Here is a 19,465-nt window from a genome sequence, read left to right on the forward strand (position 1 = left end):
TCTGCTAGGTGAGAATATAGAGGATCAGTGAATCTCAAACCATTCTGACGTGCAGCCTGTGTTCAAATACCAGTGACAAACAATTCATTATTTAAAACAATGGCAATTGTAATATTTTGTACAAATACTATGTTCATGTACAGTAAAAAGATTTTAATTCACAGCATGCTGGTTGCTCTGTTTTGTTTGTTACATCTTTGTGCAAACCTTGTTGTCTCATTGCAACTCACCCAATAAAAAGTAAAGATATATTTGATAATATACTCTGATATTTTCTACTGTATGATGCTAGAAAATTTGTTTTGTTTGACCTTAAAAATAAAAGTTTTCAAGAAACCGTAACAACCTCACAACCTATTTAGGTATTGTAGCAGAAAAGTGTAGAGACCAACACATAAACGAAAACAGGAATTAATATGAATGGTTTATTCTTTTGGTCACGAGTATTTTGTATAAGTAAATATATGAATAGACCCTAGAAATGTAGATTATGTACAACATATTACAATAATCAATTGATTTAATTTATTGACTGAAGTTATGGTATTAAAAACTTCTATTGCCAACACTTGTTAAATCTGATTCAAACACAGGACAGTATGTGAGGTTGACATCACAAAAAATACCATTGTCAATTGATAAAAGATCAAACACGGTGTCTGCCTACTGGTGCTGATAGAGAAATTACAATTGCACTTAACGTAGCTTTGTGCATTCAAATGTAATTTTACATTTAAGGTTAAAGAGCTTCGGTGCTAGTCAGTTCATTTTCAACGTCCTTTATGTCCAATTTTCTGAAGTTTTTCTTGCACACCGACCACGTGACCACCACACCCAGGAAATGGCTGACCACATTGGTGGTGGTCCTGATCTTATCGCTGGTGGACAAAGATGTCAATTTATTAACATGTGATCATCATAGGGCTGTGTGATTTTACTACAAGTACTATATCATAGGGCTGTGTGATTTTACTACAAGTACTATATCATAGGGCTGTGTGATTTTACTACAAGTACTATATCATAGGGCTGTGTGATTTTACTACAAGTACTATATCATAGGGCTGTGTGATTTTACTACAAGTACTATATCATAGGGCTGTGTGATTTTACTACAAGTACTATATCATAGGGCTGTGTGATTTTACTACAAGTACTATATCATAGGGCTGTGTGATTTTACTACAAGTACTATATCATAGGGCTGTGTGATTTTACTACAAGTACTATATCATAGGGCTGTGTGATTTTACTACAAGTACTATATCATAGGGCTGTGTGATTTTACTACAAGTACTATATCATAGGGCTGTGTGATTTTACTACAAGTACAATGATTTTAAATGAAATATCAATTTAAACAGATACATTGTATTTAGTAAAAACAAATTTAGAAATATTTTATATAGCATAACATGAAATTGATTGCTCAAATGAAATATTTCAGTAAAAGTAATAATGTCACACTTATTAAACTATAACACATAGTATCAGGGACTACTACTGGGGATCCATGGCACCTACCTCATGTTAAATTACAACAATTGTTCTCATTGCTCATCTGATTTGTATTTATACACACAGACACACAGACATATATATATATATATATATATATATATATATATATATATATATATATATATATATATATATAATTTTTTTCTTTTTTTTAATTTTTTTTTCTTTTATATATATATATATATATATATATATATATAGCTCAATTCTGTATGTAAAAATAAGTTTGTTTGTCGTTGACATACTTCGATGGATTTAAGTGTTAGATAATTAAAGTCCTTATGGTCTAAATTTATGAGTTAAAAAATTAAATTGAAAGTGTTGGGAAATAATTTTCATTTATCAAACTGAAAGTAATAATTTTCGGCATGTTCATTAAACACAAGTTTAAAAAAAAATATCATCTTTTAAGAAAATTCTAATTATGTCTTTATTTAGTCCTATAGCACTTACTTCCCTTTGATAAATTAGGAAAACACAATTACTTCCCTTTATAAAACCATTGCATTAGTGGAAAAGAATTTACTTTTTATTACTTTGTTTTGGTGTTGGGAAAAAAATAATTACAATTGATCAAGTGCAAATGTTGTGGGTATTTTACGGATAAGCTTGGAGTATTATAATTGTTCATTAAATTGAAACAGGCGCGTTCGTTAGAGTGAGTGCAAAAGACTATGAATAAGTTGGGGTACTATAGTCGTTCATTAAACTAAAACAGGTGATTCCGCCCCGGACGTTTATGTTCGCGTTAGTGTTTTCTTTGTGTTTAGGTGGGTTTGCGTTAGTGGTTGCGTTTTGATTTGGTTCGTTTTTGTTCTTTCTTTTTTCGTTTTTGTTTTTGTTTTTTTCTTTGGGTTTGTATTTGTGTTTTTGGTTGGTTTTGCGTTTGGATTTGGTTTGTTTTCGTTTGCTTTTTCGTTGTTTTTTTTGTGTTGGTATTGGTGGTTGTGGTTGGGTTTGTTGTTAGGTTTTTGTTTTCGTTTGCTTTTTTGTTTGTTTTTTCGTTGTGTTTGTATTGGTGTTTGTTGTTGTGGTTGGGTTTGTTGTTAGGTTTTTGTTTTCGTTTGCATTTGTAATTGTGTTAGCGTTATGTTTGCGTTTTGTTGTTTTGGTTTTGGTTGGTTGTGGTTTGGGTGGGCAATGCCGGGTTTATGATGATTACTAAACACACAGGTAATGGTCTTTAACAGAAAGGTTTTTCACAGAAGCCAGAGCAGGGCCTGGTCGGGACGGCTAGTATATATATATATATATATATATATATATATATATATATATATATATATATATATATATATATATGTATATATATATATATATATATATATATATATATATATATATATATATATATATATATATATATGTTACATAAAATATGTAGGCCTATATATGATACAACAATTTTTTAAAAACATCCCTATTTTTTAAAAATCCTGCTACGCCGTTGATACATCCAATCAGAATCCAGGTTAATCTTAGTCTTAGCTTAAATCATAGATGTATCTCAATATATTTGTTCGATTTGACACATATTTACAGAGATAAACAATGAAACACTAAAAGTTTTTAAACAGTATGAATGTGTTTTTATAATATTGTAGCCCTCTATTTATCTGTGAACAACACCACGTCAACAACACCGAACCTATACGTACTTAATCCACTCGACAGCCAGCACTAGTCCTATACTGGTTGTTGGGATGCCCAGTGACTCGGCTATGATGAGGATCGAAACCACGCTGGCGCTGGTCACGTTAGGGACAGCCAGAGATGACAAAATGGACAGAATACTGTGGACCAGAAATAAATGGACCAGAAATAAATGGACCAGAAATACAATTTTTAGAAACAAATCTGAGGACGAGACATTGTGTGTACTACATGCAATGGACGATACATCAAATAGACATATTTCTGTGGTTGTTCCTGTCTAAAAACTTAACTAAAAACAAAGATTTTATGTCTAAAAACTAGAGGTATTGTATTCAACTGATTATGAAATCCCGTGGTCAGATCTATTGCGGGGTCAAGGGGCAGTTTAGACTCACCTGATTGTGAACACTAGGCCTGCGGTCAGATCTATCCTGGGGTCAAGGGGTAACCTAGACTCACCTGATTGTAAACACTAGGCCTGCGGTCAGGTCTAAGCTGGCGTACTGAGCCATGAAGAGCAAAGTGGCTGTAATGAAGAAACAGCTCCCATCTCTGTTGAGTGTTACACAGAACGGGAGGACGAAAGACGATAGTCGTACATCTATTCCATACTTCTCATACCCGATTTCAATAAGTTCCGGCAATGCTATGGCACTGAAAATGTAAAAGAAAATCAACAATAAAAAAAAAACGGTACCGTGCAAATATAATTTCCACTTCATGACACGAACAAAATTTTAAAAGCATAGCTTAAGTTTTTTTACAGGCAGTCTTCGCAAAGGTTCAAACTTATGAAATTCCTTCCTGGCCCCAACCAATAACTTGACCAGATGCCCTGCCTCCTCACACGATCATCCCCCCCCCCCCCCCCCGAACAGACAAAAAAACGTACGAATTTCCCGGCCCCATGACCATGACCCACGGGCGGGCGACACTGAGTAAAAACGTGAACGGGTTTCTCCGCGTGAAGACCAGGTAGATGAGGGTGTAGAGGAGAACCTGCAGCAGGATGTTGCCGCCACTGACCACCAAGACGAAGAGGCCCATGGTGGAGAAGGCCGATCCTACGTCATCAATGCTGGCAATGGCGTGGACGATCAGACATGCCGCCCCAACAGGTGTCGTCCTAAACAACAGGTGAGTGACTTCAGTGTTAAATAGAAAGGTAAAACTCAGCTGATCATCAACTTTATACTTTAAGCATGCTATATTTTGTAGCTATAGCTAGTAGTGGAAATGTTGGGTAAAATACCATATGAAGCCTCGTAAAGCTTGCGACTTGTCCGAGTTTAACTAATGACGTAATTAAAAACTTAAACTTTGGGTGAAATAGTTTTAGCATGTGAGGCCCTATACTTTAGGTCACTTATCGACCTAAAACGACAAGATTTTGTAAGGCGATATTTCTTGCATCACTTGGAACTTTGATAATCTCGTGTAAAGTCTTGTCGAAGAATTAACGTCTCTTAAAAAATGATACATATGAATTCTATCAAACTACCAGATGAATCCTGCACTAAATCGTGTAATTATGTCTATGTTAATTAGGCCAATTACCATTTGATCCAGTCAAAGAGTTTAAATATGACCGCAGCTCCAGACTGGAAGAAGGCGATGAAAGGTTTGGCTTTATCTCCAGCCATGGAGGCAGCCACACCAAAGGCAGCACTGACCACGATCAGACCTGTGGGAGGTGGAAATGACAACATTCAGACAGGTGGGAATATTAAGACCTACAATAAACAACCCACAACTAGAATGGTTCTAAGTTCAGTTCTACTGCAGTATTTTTTGTGCACAAGTGTCTAACACACTGTTTCTGTCTTATTTCTTAGGAAACAAAAACTTGACCAAAGACAACCACCATTTTAAGTCTAAATCAAAGAAACTTCATTTGCCTCCTTCATTTGTGAATCACAGCAAAAGTAAACTACACGTAACTGTAGACGCAAACTTGCCTAATATATTCGTTCCTCCTACATTGGAGAGCGACTTAGTGGCAAACTTTGATGTGACATTCGTTAACGTCCCATTGACCTCCACCAATGACGTCATTTCCTTCCACCCATATTTTGTCTGTGACACTTGTGTCGCCGCCCCTATAATATTGTCTGGGAAAAAATTTCTGCCAAAAGAATTAACAGTTTTCTTAGAACAATACAACAATTGAAACAGAAAGTTTTTTTTAAAATAATTTTTTTTTCGTAAAATTATTTTAACGCACTGTTTAATTTCTTTAAATTTTACTAAGAATAAAGGTAACCAATTTGAATTACAATTATGAGTTACTGAATATAAAATTGTGATAATCTTTAATAAAGAACCATCACCGACCTAATAAAATCAGCAAAAATATCCATCGTCTGCAGATTTTTTGTGTCCAACGCCACGTTTTTAACAGTAGTAGCTGCTACAGAACCTGCCAACGATCATTGTAAGATGGGACACCAATTTCCCGATGTATACAAAAGTGTATTTATCATAGATTTGGGGACCTCTTCAGTGGGGAAGAAAGTCTACCACCACCCCACCCCCCACCCCAACGAAAAGGAATTTATATAGAAAATATATACTTTTACCAGTTTCCGTCCCCCGTCTCGGAAAATTTAGTCCGGCGCCCACCCCCTCCCCTCGAAAATATTAAGTACCACCCCCCCTACCCGGAGAAAAAGACTGAAAGAAACACTGCGACTGCAACCAACACTGTGAAATGTCTAAGTTTACCTGGTTGAACTAGATAACAGAAGAGCAGCCCGAGTATGCCACACAAGGCGTTAGTTAGTATGATGTACAGCATACAGACCACGCCCACACGGCCACATGATTTGGGATCTGTACTTCCGGTTCCTAAAACAAAACAAAAACTTTAGAACTGTTTATAGTGTTAATTAATAATTAATAACTGCCTTACAGTGTCATTAATTTGTCATCTTCCAGATGCTACTCACTTTACATTCATCTGCCTTACATCTGCTATTCAATAGCTATAGATATTCCTATCTATCATTCATCTGTCATTCCCCTAGCACGTATATATCGTAACCTGCTATATATCCGTCATACATCTACCTTTCATCTGTCTTCGATATTTCTTTCATTTGTCTTTCACTTGCTTGCAAATGTTATTCATCATGATTCCTTTACACACATGGTTTATTCTCGCACATTAAACCTTCACACACATGGTTTATTCTCGCACATGAAAATGACAAGATATGCTCACCACCAAGGACCGTGCAGACGATGAGAGGTAGTATGACGACCTTCAGCATCCTCATGTACACCTCACCTGGTAGACCTGAGACAGATAGATATTACATGTAGACTACTGTATGGTCAGGTACGTTAACTCAGTCTGCGATGCATGCTCGTCTTGAATCTGCCAGTGTATCCATAGACTATCCATTAGTGGCTTAAATGAAACATATCAAATCACCATCCACCAAACTGTGCATGCATAAATTTCAAACAAGATCACCAATTATGTTACTGCATTACTGAAAATGTCTGACCAGTAACATTAATTAATTTATTGTATTATTCAAGGTGTCTGACCAAACCCACTAATTAATTAGTTACATTAATGAACATGTCCGACCAGTAGCCACTAATTAAACTATTACACTAATGAAGCTACCCACCAATCCATATCATAGCGTCTGGTCCAGGCTCGGCCATCTTGACCAGTAGACCAACGACATAGCCCAGCACTATACCACAACAGGTCAGGAGAAGGAACGCGTTGTCCGTCAAAAACTTGCGACATCGATGTCTTCTAGTGGAGCTTACTTTGGCTTCTGTCAAATAAAGAGAGGTTGCAGAGATTTGTATTTTTATTGATTTTAATTTTTTGTGTGGATCCCACTAGTGTCTAGGTGTAATGATCGAATGTAAGATCCCACTTGTGTTTAGGTGTAATGATCGAATGTAAGATCCCACTAGTGTCTAGGTGTAATGATCGAGTGTAAGATCCCACTAGTGTCTAGGTGTAATGATCGAGTGTAAGATCCCACTAGTGTCTAGGTGTAATGATCGAGTGTAAGATCCCACTAGTGTCTAGGTGTAATGATCGAGTGTAAGATCCCACTAGTGTCTAGTTGTAATGATCGAGTGTAAGATCCCACTAGTGTCTAGGTGTAATGATCGAGTGTAAGATCCCACTAGTGTCTAGGTGTAATGATCGAGTGTAAGATCCCACTAGTGTCTAGGTGTAATGATCGAGTGTAAGATCCCACTAGTGTCTAGGTGTAATGATCGAGTGTAAGATCCCACTAGTGTCTAGGTGTAATGATCGAGTGTAAGATCCCACTAGTGTCTAGTTGTAATGATCGAGTGTAAGATCCCACTAGTGTCTAGGTGTAATGATCGAGTGTAAGATCCCACTAGTGTCTAGGTGTAATGATCGAGTGTAAGATCCCACTAGTGTCTAGGTGTAATGATCGAGTGTAAGATCCCACTAGTGTCTAGGTGTAATGATCGAGTGTAAGATCCCACTAGCATTTTGATGTGTTTTCTTTTGCGATATTTAGCATGTAGGGTAAATGTAGTAGAGTCCACGTGTTTCCATGACCTCGGGATTGTATTGTCACTTCTGTTTTGGTCAGTGTTTCTTCCAGACTTTTTTCTCCGTGGCGGGGGGGGGGGGGGCACTTGAAATTTTCGGGGGGGGGGGGCGGTAAACTTTCTTCGGGGGGGGGGGGGGGGAGGGCGAACACTGTTAAAAGTATATATTTTCTATATAAATTATATAAATTTCATTTCGTTCGGGGGGGGGGGGGGGTGGTAAAACATTTTCGGGGGGTGGGGGGGGGGGGAGGCTTGGCCCCCCCCCGAATAGATGCCTGGAAGAAACTCTGGTTTTGGTGAGTCTGATACCCATTAGAGTTGCGTGAAATTAGATACGGGGTTGTTGTGTCAGTTCTGTATTGGTGAGTATGGTACCCATTAGAGTTGGGTGAATTTAGATGCTTCCTGCAGAATCGAGTTTTGGATCCGAACTCGAGACTTGCAGGATAGCAGTCGAGCGCTCTATCCCCAATCACGATCAGTGGGGTGCAGAGGGGGGGGGGGGCGGACGGGGCCCAGGCCCCGGGCATCCACTTCGAGGGGGCATCCGATGGAGTGAATTTTTTTTTTTTTTTTTTGGAAATTGTGTCTTTGAGTCGTAATACGTTTTCATCTGCCTCCCCATGATTGCTGACAGATTTAATTTTTTTTGCCAATCCCACCCAAAACACATTGTCATTCTCAGTCGTCTATCACTCGTTATGACATTCTATCTGTATAGCACAACTTTTATTGAAAAAGCAGGTTTTAAAGTTTCTTTAATAAATGCGGTCTTTATATTAAAGTGTGTATCTGATATTTATTTTGTATAGTCTAGGGGCATCATTTAGAATACTTTTTGCCAATTTAATTCCAGGCACTGAAGGGGCATCTTTTTAAAGTATTTAAAGTAATTATGCCCATATTCGTTTTACTACTTTTCAATGAGAGCCTTAGAGTAATAATTATTATATCCATATATATATATTTATACACTGCAGGGGCATCTTTGAAGTTATTAAGCTTATATTCGTTTGATGTATTTGAAGGGCATCCATACAGTAACTATACCCATCATCATTTTATCTATTGTTGGGGGCATCTTTAAAGTATTTATGTATATATTCATTATAATACATTTTAAGGGCATCCTTATAATTTTTGGGAGAATTTTTGATAAAATAAATTTAAGGGCATTTGCAGATGAAGTAAGCCCATATTATTTTTTTATAAATTGTAGGGACACCCTAGAGAATTTATTCGGTTTGATGCATATACTAAAGAATAAGAATGTCCATATTGTTTCTGAGACACTGTAAGGACACCCTCAAGAATAAGCATCAACAGATTTTTAATATAAATTGTAGTGATATCATTTCAAACAATTGTGCCCATTTTATTTTTTATGAATTGTAGGGCATACTAAAAGTTATGTTACAGTATTTTAATGCAAAGTAGAGCTATCTGTAAAGTAAATGGGCGCTTAAATAGAACTGATGTTATAAATAGTAGAGCCATCTGTAAAGTAAGTGAGTCCACGTTGTTTTATGAATTGTGGGAGTTATAAACGGCGGCCCTGGTAGCCGTTACTGGATTAATTCCCACACAGGGTTTGCATATGAATACTCGGGGCCTAGAGCCGACCATTAAGTGCGGGCCCCAAGTTTAGCGATACAAAAATTCTATTAAACATCGACAAGGCGCACAAGCAGAAATCGCTGTTCTCTATGATTAGAATCGATATTTTCTCAACGTATCGAGTTAAGACGAGACGCTTTATTCCTACGTATCCGACTACTTCGACGTACCAGACAAAACTAGCATTTCTAAGGTCCGTAACTAGTACAGGCATAAAAAAAAACACATCTACATTGGTCAGAATACAATAGGGTATCCCAAATTTACATACCAGGTACAAGGGGGTGTTCAAGTTTGAGATGGGGGGGGGGGGGGGGGTAACTCACTAGGCCTAACATCAACCGTGGCCTCAGTCGTAGCAATAAACAATGGCGAACTTTGACCTTTTAGTTTTTTTTTCCAATTTAATTCAACGGTGACCGTAGCCCGACCCGGTAGGGTAATGGAAACTGGAAACTCTTTTGTTGGGCTTGGCATATAGCCCCCCCCCCCCTAGCCCCCCCCCCCTTCCCCCAACATCCGGCATGTCCCCAAACTGTTTTCCCCCTCCACGAAATTCCATCCATTATAACATTTGTTGAGTCAGTCATTCCTTTGGATATATTCGCATGGAGTCTTCTCAAGAGTTCAGCTAAGTCAATTTTTTAAAATGCTTTTCTATTCGTATTCTGATTAATAACGTAATGTTGTAGTGTTATAATTTATCGTCAATTGTAGGGCTACTAACATTAACACCGTAATTATATATATATATAGGCCTATATATATATATATATATATATGGTATATATATATATATATATATATATATATATATATATATATATATATATATATATATATATATATATATATATATATAAAATTTATGGGGGCATCTTCCTATGGGTTTGCCCCGGGCATCAACATAGCTCTGCACGCCACTGATCACGATGTCCCATTTGTAAGAAAACAACAATATGGCCAATATGTGGTGTTTGTAACATTAATAAAAGCATGAGAGTTAAACCTAATCTTTGAATTTCTAATAAATTATTAGGAATTTGCTAAGATCTTTTATTCTTTAGTTCATCAGATAGATAATTGGCGATGAGTGAAAATTTGATAGAGGCTTTAGGCGATGACTGAAAAATGTCGGTCAAAAACTCTCACATGAAGGACCTAGTCAAAATTTAACATACCACGAAGAATTATTTTATGAAGACACTGAGAATGTAAATAGTTTAAAGCTACATTTAAGTAATACAATCCATATTAATGTACACTGGATTTATACAAACCATATTTAAGTGAGCTATTGCACCCCCCCCCCCATTTTTGTTTCTTAAAGTAACTCAGTCATGACCACCTCGAAACTAACGAAACACCTTTACAGTCCACACAAAAGTAACATACAACACTGTGGGCCGAAGTGTGTAAAACAGGACGAAACTGTTTCTGTTTGATGTTTGAATATAGAACAGCATGTAAACATCTAGCCCGTGACGAATGATTTACAGAAAAATAAATCAATCACTAATTTTTTTTTATATTTGTATGCATTCTAAATATATTATAAATTATTAACTGTAACGAACAGGTTAAGTATAACAAAACAATGAACTCAAAAACTTACTTGATGTTTTTGTTGCTTGAAGATTCAGACAAGAATTAACGTCCATCTTAAATAGCAAATGTAATTAACAGCTTTGTTTTCATCCACTGACAGGGTCCAGCTTACAATATGCACGGACATGACGGTTGTAAGTAAATAGTAGACTAGAGTAGATAAGTCGGGAACTAGGCCACAGAGATAGCAGACTGGCAGACTTTTCTCTCGTTTCTATACCAACATGCTGCGGCGTTTGTTGTGTTGTAGGTTAAGTGATACGTTTGTTGTTTTTGTAGGCTAAGTAATACGTTTGTTGTTTTTGTAGGTTAAGTGATACTTTTCTTGTTTTTGTAGGCTAAGTAATACGTTTGTTGTTTTTATAGGGTTAAAGTGATACTTTTGTTGTTTTGTAGGCTAAATGATTTGTTTTGTTGTTTTTGTAGGCTAAGTGATACGTTTGTTATTCTTATAGGCTTAATGCAACGTTTGAATGAAAACACTGGATTAGACAAGGGTTGAAAGTGAGTTAAAATATTCGCCCAACACACAATAAATAACAAACCAACAGACATTGCGAACTAAATAAAAACCTCGAACAGAAACAAGGAAGGCTCCTCTGTATGACTAGTGTGGAGGTGATCTTTTTTAAAATGACAGTGCCTGAAAAAACCAGTGTGACCATTCATTTATATATGGCATGAGACAAGCGGAACAAACTAAAACACCATCAGTAATTTAAATCTGTTTTATTCTTAAGCTCACGAGTAAACAGTTCAATACATTTATAGATTTGTCGGGTGACGATTTTTGTACAAGATGTTACATACATTGTATTATGTGTCCTAAATTTTATCATGAATAGCACGCAGACATTTATACGATATTCATGGAGATTGTATTAATGAAGTTTACATTTTATGGCATCTTAGTTTTTGTAGTATCGTCCTATGGTTTGTCTCAACTGATTAAGGCAGCATCTACCCACTCACCTGTCTCGTGGCAACTACGTCACATCACCAGGGTAGGGGCACGGACTTTAGTGAAAATGTGTGAAGAGATGTAGGGGAGAGGGAGGTTTAGAAAGTGTGAAGAGGGGAAGGGGGGGGGGGTCGAAAAAGTAGGACAAAATACATTTGCATCATAGCAGTAACATTTTATCAGGTTTTTTAATTTCGTTTTTAAAAAGCATTTTTGTAAATTGAAAAAAAACAAGAAAAAAACAAAAACAAAAAACCATATCTATATACTAAACATTTATCAACTTCAATAGTTATTTTTGTATGAATTCGCTGATGACAAAAAAAAGTTTCCACTTTTAAAAGCGGGAGAGGGAAGGGTTATGTCATTTTAAAGGGAGGGTGGGCTTTTACTTTTTGTGACGATAGTAAAAAGCGTGACGTTATCTATGAGTGTAATAATAATCTCCTTCAAAGTGATAAAATGCAATCACACTCCCTCCACATTGCAAGGCAATTATAAATGTATAACAGAATTTATGCACATGTACCTAAAGTTAAATAACTTCAGTGGAAGTCCTTTCAGTGTCCACATCCCTGTTGTCCAATGTTCTGAAGTTTTTCTTGCACACTGACCACGTGACCACTACACCCAGGAAATGGCTGACCATGTTGGTGGTGGCTCTGATCTTATCGCTGGTGGACACATAAAATCATGATTACAAGCTCACGTAAAGGCACCACCCAGAGGCGTAGCGAGGGGGGGTGGTGCGGACCGCACCGAATGACACCATTTAGGGGGGGGTGACACCAAGGCAAAAAATAGCAAAATGTATAGAGAAAAACTTGAGGGGGTGGTGCAAATCGAAAGTTTGAGGGTGGGGGTGCAAAGCGAAAATTGAAAGGTTGTCCCCGGGAAGGGTCGCTACGCCTCTGGGGGGGTGACACCATTAGTGCCGCACCGGGTGTAAACCCGACCTCGCTACGCCACTGGCACCACCAAACTTCTTTTAAAAGTGAAAATATGTGGCTCTGAAATGTATGGACTTAGACCCACATATCTAACACAGTCTAGGCATTACAAAGTCTCAATCTAGTCCTGTGTTCAACTAACCATTGTAACACAACACCAAGACTATACGTACTTAATCCACTCGACAGCCAGCACTAGTCCTATACTGGTTGTTGGGATGCCCAGTGACTCGGCTATGATGATGACAGTAACCACACTGGCGCTGTTCACGTTTGGGATAGCCAGAGACGACACAATGGACAGAATACTGTGGACCAGAAATTAGTGGATCATAAGTACAGAATACTTTAAGTAATGCATCAGATGGACTACAAACAACGGGACAGAATTCTGTGGGCATTTTTCCTGACAAGAACACTAGATCAACCTTTAAAATGGTATACATTCTAAACGTATCGAGTATTTTAAGAATGATTTTCATGCTAATTAACATTAAATTAAGTTTACGAACGTGAGATAATATGGACAAGTTGTTTTGTTTTCTTGTTTTAAGTGTAGTGTAAACGACATGTGTTTATCGGTACGACCTTTGCCCACTGTAGGACAACAGTGACAAAATTTGCCATGGGTTGATGACCAGGATTCACCTACATAGACCCTGTAACTAAAAGGTATTCACTGACTCCCAGCACACAAGGCTGTTATTTTCCGTCTACCGAATCCTTGTAATTTTGCCTTCGCTGTCCTGGTGCATCATAAAGCGGTTAGAGAGGGGTGTTATGGCTATAATCAAACAGTGATCACATGGAGGAGTGATTTCTACCGTGGAGTCAGGTCTATACTGTTGTCAAGGTCTACCCAAGGGTCAGGTCTACTCTGGGGGGGGGGGGTCATTTCTACACTGGGTCAGGATGTAACTCATCAGACTGTGAACACTAGGCCTGTGGTCAGGTCTACCCTGGGGGTCAGGCCTACCCTGGGGTCAGGCCTACCCTGGGGGTCAGGCCTACCCTGGGTCAGGATGTAACTCACCAGATTGTGAACACTAAGCCCGTGGTCAGGTCTACCATAGCGTACTGAGCCATAAACAGTAAGGTGGCGGTGACGAAGAAACAGCTCCCATCTCTGTTTAACGTAACACAGAAGGGCAGGACAAAAGAAGATAGTCGTATGTCTATTTCATACTTCTCAGTGCCGATTTTCATCAATTCCGGTAGGGCAATAGCTCTAAAGCGGAAATTTTAAAAAGTAAGCTGGTAAAGTTGATTTTAAACGCATCATGTTATTCATTAACGTCACAATGGTATCTGGTTAAATAATGTAACTGTAGGTGTAAGGGGGGGGGGGGGGGGTGACACCAAACCGAAAATGTAAAATTGTTTCAGGGGATAGGGGTGAAATTCATCTGACGACGTTTGGCACACCCCGGTCTGACAGGTACTTGGCTTACGTTTTCTAAAGAAATTGTAAGCGGCCGGTCTTAGTACTGACCACACTCTAACTTCATATGCCAAGTCAAGGAAACAGGCGATTCTTACAGATAATATTGTATCATATTATATCCAATGAGATATGTAGTTGCGGCAGCTAAACGCAAGCAATATTATGTACATAACATCAATTTTTAGCGCAATTTCCATTCTGGAGAATTGCGTTTATTAACCCGTCATTTCTGGATGGATGGATGGATGGATGTGTGTTCGCAGCTTTAAGTCGTATCTCCTCCTCAACGAAGCAATATCGAGGACTAGTTCCAAAGCAATTATGTTAAGCAAGTTACGAGAATGATAGTGGGCCAAAAAAATTCCGGAATTCCTTCCTGGATTTCCCAGAGAAGCCAAAAAAACCTAAAAAAAAAAAAATGCAGTTTTTTGGCCCATATCTCGGCAACCAGACCAATTAGCGACTTGAAACATTTACCAATCGATACCTCTGCCATAATTTAGAACAATATTGCCGAAGAAAGTTTTCAAAAATATCCTTTCGTTCGGTCACAAATTTTTTTTAAAACTTACATTATACATAATACACTACAGTACTATATAGCAATATAGTTATATGACTAAAAATCATTGCGCGCCTACTGAACGTGATGGCGCAGCCATGGAACGTGATGACGCTTCTATTGAACGCGATGACGATTTAAAATTGTTATGGATAACATAAGGAAATTGCCCTTAAATTGTCACTAGACTTTTTAATTAACTTGTTTTTAGATACAAAACTAATTCTGTCTTCTAATATATTGTTATGAATGTTTAAAGTATTGTAACCAGTAAACCAGCTAACAAGGCTCCCCCCCCCCAATAAATAAATCCAACTCACGAGCTACCTGCCCCCAATACCATGACCCACGGGCGGGCGACACTGAGTAAAAACGTGAACGGGTTTCTCCTCGTGAAGACCAGGTAGATGAGGGTGTAGAGGAGAACCTGCAGCAGGATGTTGCCGCCACTGACCACCAAGACGAAGAGGCCCATGGTGGAGAAGGCCGATCCTACGTCATCAATGCTGGCAATGGCGTGGACGATCAGACATGCCGCCCCAACAGGTGTCGTCCTAAACAACAGGTGAGTGACTTCAGTGTTAAATACAAAGGTAAAACTCAGCTGATCATAAGCTTTATACTTTAAACAAGCTATATTTTGTATGGTAGAGCTAGTAGTGGAAATGTTGGGTAAAATACCCTATGAAGTCTAGTAGAGCTTTCGATTTGCCCGAGCTTAACTAATGACGTTATTAAAAACTTAAACTTCACAAAGATAGGTAATGTTAACAGGTGAAGTACCATTTGATCCAGTCAAAGAGTTTAAATACCACCACAGCTCCGGACTGAAAGAAGGCGATGAAAGGTTTGGCTTTATCTCCAGCCATGGAGGCAGCCACACCAAAGGCAGCACTGACCACGATCAGACCTGTGGGAGGTGGCAGTAAAAGCAATCAGACTTGTGGGAGGTAGGAATATCACCAATGGCAAATGTAAAGAAACAACAAAATATTACAATCTGAAGATTTTTCATTTGTAGAAGTAGTTAAAAATGCAACTGCAAGCAAATATTTTTACATCAAACTTGCCTAAAACATTCGTTCCTGCTACATTAGATAGCGACTTCGTTACTAATTTTGACGAGACGTTCATTAACGTCCCATTGACGTTTACCAATGACGTCTTCTCTCTCCACCCATATTTTGTCTGTGACACATGTGTCGCTGCCCCTATAATATTGTCTGGGAAAAAAATTTCTTTAAAAAAAATCGTCTTCTATTAGGGCACATCCAAATAGCACTAAGAGAGTACATCGACACACTTTAAAAAAATCCTCGTTAATGTTTTAACTTACAGTGAAATGTATTTTAGCGTAGATCAATTTTTCCATGATGAAATGATGGTCTATTAAATATGATTATGGGACAACTTCAAGAAAATAAAACCACTAGTTGAAGAAATGTAACATTATCACCACAAGTGAAACTACGAGATGTTACAATTACCACCAGTAAAACTAAGGGACGTTACTATCACCAAAACACCACCTGATAAAGTCAGCAAAAATGTCCATCGTCTGCAGATTCCTTGTGTCCAGCGCCACATCGTCAAGATCAATTGCTGCTACAGAACCTGGTCAATCAACGAGTTAGTAATCAATCGATCAATCAGTGGGCGGTCACTTAGTGAATCGGTCGGTGGTTAATCGGTAAATCAATTATCGATTGTTTAGAGACCCAGTTTGTTATCAGAAAATTTGACTGCATTTTTATTTAAAACAATGATATTTATCGATTATGCCTTGTCAAGCAAATATCTTCCACATTAAAGAAATTGCAATATTTTATGAACACATTTACTTGGTTAAATACTTTATGAACAATCTTACTTGGTTGAATATTTTACGAACAGTAAAACCTGATTGTCGGGTTTAATATGTTATGAAGACTTTTAAGTGGTTAAATATTTTATGAAAAATTTTACCTGGTTGAACTAGAAAGCAAAGGACCGTCCCCAGTATACCACCCACAGCATTTGTTAGCAAGATGTAAGACATCGAGACCACGCCCACTCGCCCAAATAATTTGGGGTCTGTACTTCCCGTTCCTGAGTTCACGGAAATATTAGCGTTACAAACTTTAGGCATTACTCTGGCAATAAATCTCCCACTCATATTCTTACAGACTTTAAGTCGAATGTGTGCTCACCCCCAAGGACTGTGCAGACGATGAGAGGTAGTATGACGACCTTCAGCATCCTCATGTAGATCTCACCTGGCAGACCTGGAACAGGGGCAATGAGAGTTTAGACTTGTGGGGGGGGGGGGGGGGGCATAAAATTCATGGAACACACACGTGTAGACAACAGGTGGGATGAAATTTATGCTTAGGATACGGTTAATAAATCAGTGAATTAGTCATCTCAACTACCATCTTTTATTGATTAACCTTTTTATAAATCTATTCAGTAGCGGATTAAAAAAAAGGGGGGGGGGGGGATGAGAGGGCTGCAGTCAGGGGCCCTGAATTTTAGGGGCCCCAATATTAACTGCTTAATTGTTCGTTTTCACTATAAAAACTTAAGTTCTAATGTTTGCTCACAAGCTTCAACATTTTTTACAAAATATTTAACACGTGCAACACTAAATTTTAAATACCCGTCGTCATTGCCTCCTACCCAGACACAGTCCGGACCAGCGATCGCTTATGAAAATAAAATGAGTTGTTTTTAGGGTTAAAAACACATCCATGAAAAATTTCAAAAAGCCCCTTCCCCCCCCCCCCCCTCCCCCACTCACCAGCTGTCGTCGCTTCCTTCTCGAAAACTGTTTGCGTAAAGCGATGCACCCTAAAAATTATATATTATATTCCTGGCACACAATTCGTTGATCAACTAGTTTCAGGTAATAAAACACTGAATCTTAACAATGTTGGCTAAAAAATGTATTACTTCATCAAGCGAGTGTATGAGTAATAGCTTACAAATGGCGCTTTAATCAAAACCTAGTAGAAAAAATGCGTAGACGTACTGATCCGGCTACTTGCACACTACGCTTTTAAAAGGAAGTTACCTATGTTTTGAATTTAATTATTAGGATTTTTTTTGCCGAATCAATAAGAAGTGGCAAAATAAGGATCTGATATATAAAAATGGTCCCCCGAAAAATTTCAGCCTAGAGCCCCGCTAAAGTTTACTCTGCCTTTGAATCCATTAGTATTTATGAAATTGGTTTAATTTTTTATGATTTGTTGACTTTTTCTAATATTACAATCCACAATAATTATTGCATTTAAGAAAGTGTCTGATCAGTAGCCACTAATTAAATTATTGCACTAATGAAGTTACCCACCAATCCATATCATAGCGTCAGGTCCAGGCTCGGCCATCTTGACCAGTAGACCAACGACATAGCCCAGCACTATACCACAACAGGTCAGGAGAAGGAACGCGTTGTCCGTCAAAAACTTGCGACATCGATGTCTTCTACTGGTGTCCTTTCTGGGTTCTTAGAAAATGCAACTTTAAGGTGGGTCAAACTTAAATATTTTCATCTATGTTACTAATTATTTTTCAAATGCATCCTACTTAATCTTTACTTGTCATCTTCGCAACTTCCTGAACTAATTATTGTGTTTTTAGACGTACAACTTTAATTAGAATATTCTAAGACATTAGGTCGTTTTGACTAAACTTATCAATAGTGAAACTATTTTGACGAGATTAAGAATTTAACTCCCCCCCACTAGCTCTCTATTATAATTTTACGTTAAAAAGTTTACGAAACTATTTACTGTAAAGCACACGTTAAATTTATACCCGCGTCGGTGAAACTTACTTGACTTTTGCGTAGCTCCACGATTCAAACAACGAATCTCCTCCATCTGAGATGCTTTGGGTACAGACCTTGTATGTGAACTGTTTCTGTTGTCCCAGCAACCCGCCAGTAGGTGACGGCCTGTATTTTACAACCTGGCATTCGTCTATGGCCTTGGGTTTATATAAATACATTTTGACCTAACCCAAGACAGGGGTTCTCAACGTGAGTGGTATCGCCACTGGTGCTGTTGCAGTAGTAGAGTCTATATGAACTTTAATTAGTGTGTGTGTGTGGGGGGAGGGGGGGAACGAGTATGCAATGAAAAATGTATGGAGATGAGTGGGGGTGGGGGGGGGGGGGGAAACGAGTGTGCAATGAAAAATGTATGGAGATGAGTGGGGGAGGGGGGGGGGACGAGTGTGCAATGAAAAATGTATGGAGATGAGTGGGGGAGGGGAAAGAGATTCGGGATGAAAAAAACAACATGATTCACCAAGCTTGTGTTAAAATGACATCCATTCATTGAAAATATTTTTAGAACCGTGTCGATTGCAACATGATGGTGATTGCAAAAAAAAAAAAAAAAAAAAAAAAAACCCAACAAAAACCCATTAACCTACTTTTAAAAAATCAACATCTATATTTTATGCATTGGGGTTATCCGCATATGACGAATAGGGGGGGGGGGGGGGTGAGTGGTGAGCTTAACAAGCCTGAATATTTAAATGTAACCTATAAGTATTAGAATGCTCGATGCACGTGCGAGTTTTATGTTGTGTAA

General features: G+C 38.1%; 1 protein-coding gene across 2 annotated transcripts; it reads right to left on the reverse strand.

Moving 5' to 3' along the window:
- Positions 1 to 411: 411 nt before the first annotated feature.
- Positions 412 to 18,808, reverse strand: LOC131939599 (excitatory amino acid transporter 2). 2 transcript variants are annotated; one of them, XM_059298005.1, is made up of 11 exons: positions 18,703 to 18,808; positions 18,217 to 18,372; positions 6,401 to 6,475; positions 5,902 to 6,024; positions 5,512 to 5,596; positions 5,136 to 5,302; positions 4,735 to 4,861; positions 4,070 to 4,303; positions 3,637 to 3,831; positions 3,180 to 3,314; positions 412 to 878 (listed from the first exon to the last, which is right to left on the reverse strand). In XM_059298005.1, the coding sequence occupies exons 1-11, from the start codon at positions 18,746 to 18,748 to the stop codon at positions 740 to 742; spliced, it is 1,482 nt and encodes a 493-aa protein (XP_059153988.1). In that variant the 5' UTR covers positions 18,749 to 18,808; the 3' UTR covers positions 412 to 739. The 2 variants fall into 2 exon arrangements, with proteins under 2 accessions (XP_059153988.1, XP_059153987.1); XM_059298004.1 differs by lacking the exons at positions 18,217 to 18,372; positions 18,703 to 18,808 and adding exons at positions 6,819 to 6,974; positions 10,976 to 11,165.
- Positions 18,809 to 19,465: the final 657 nt, after the last annotated feature.

The sequence above is a fragment of the Physella acuta genome, unplaced genomic scaffold (assembly GCF_028476545.2).
Source record: "Physella acuta isolate Inbredline_101_S28 unplaced genomic scaffold, ASM2847654v3 ptg000284l, whole genome shotgun sequence".
NCBI classification, from domain to species: domain Eukaryota; kingdom Metazoa; phylum Mollusca; class Gastropoda; family Physidae; genus Physella; species Physella acuta.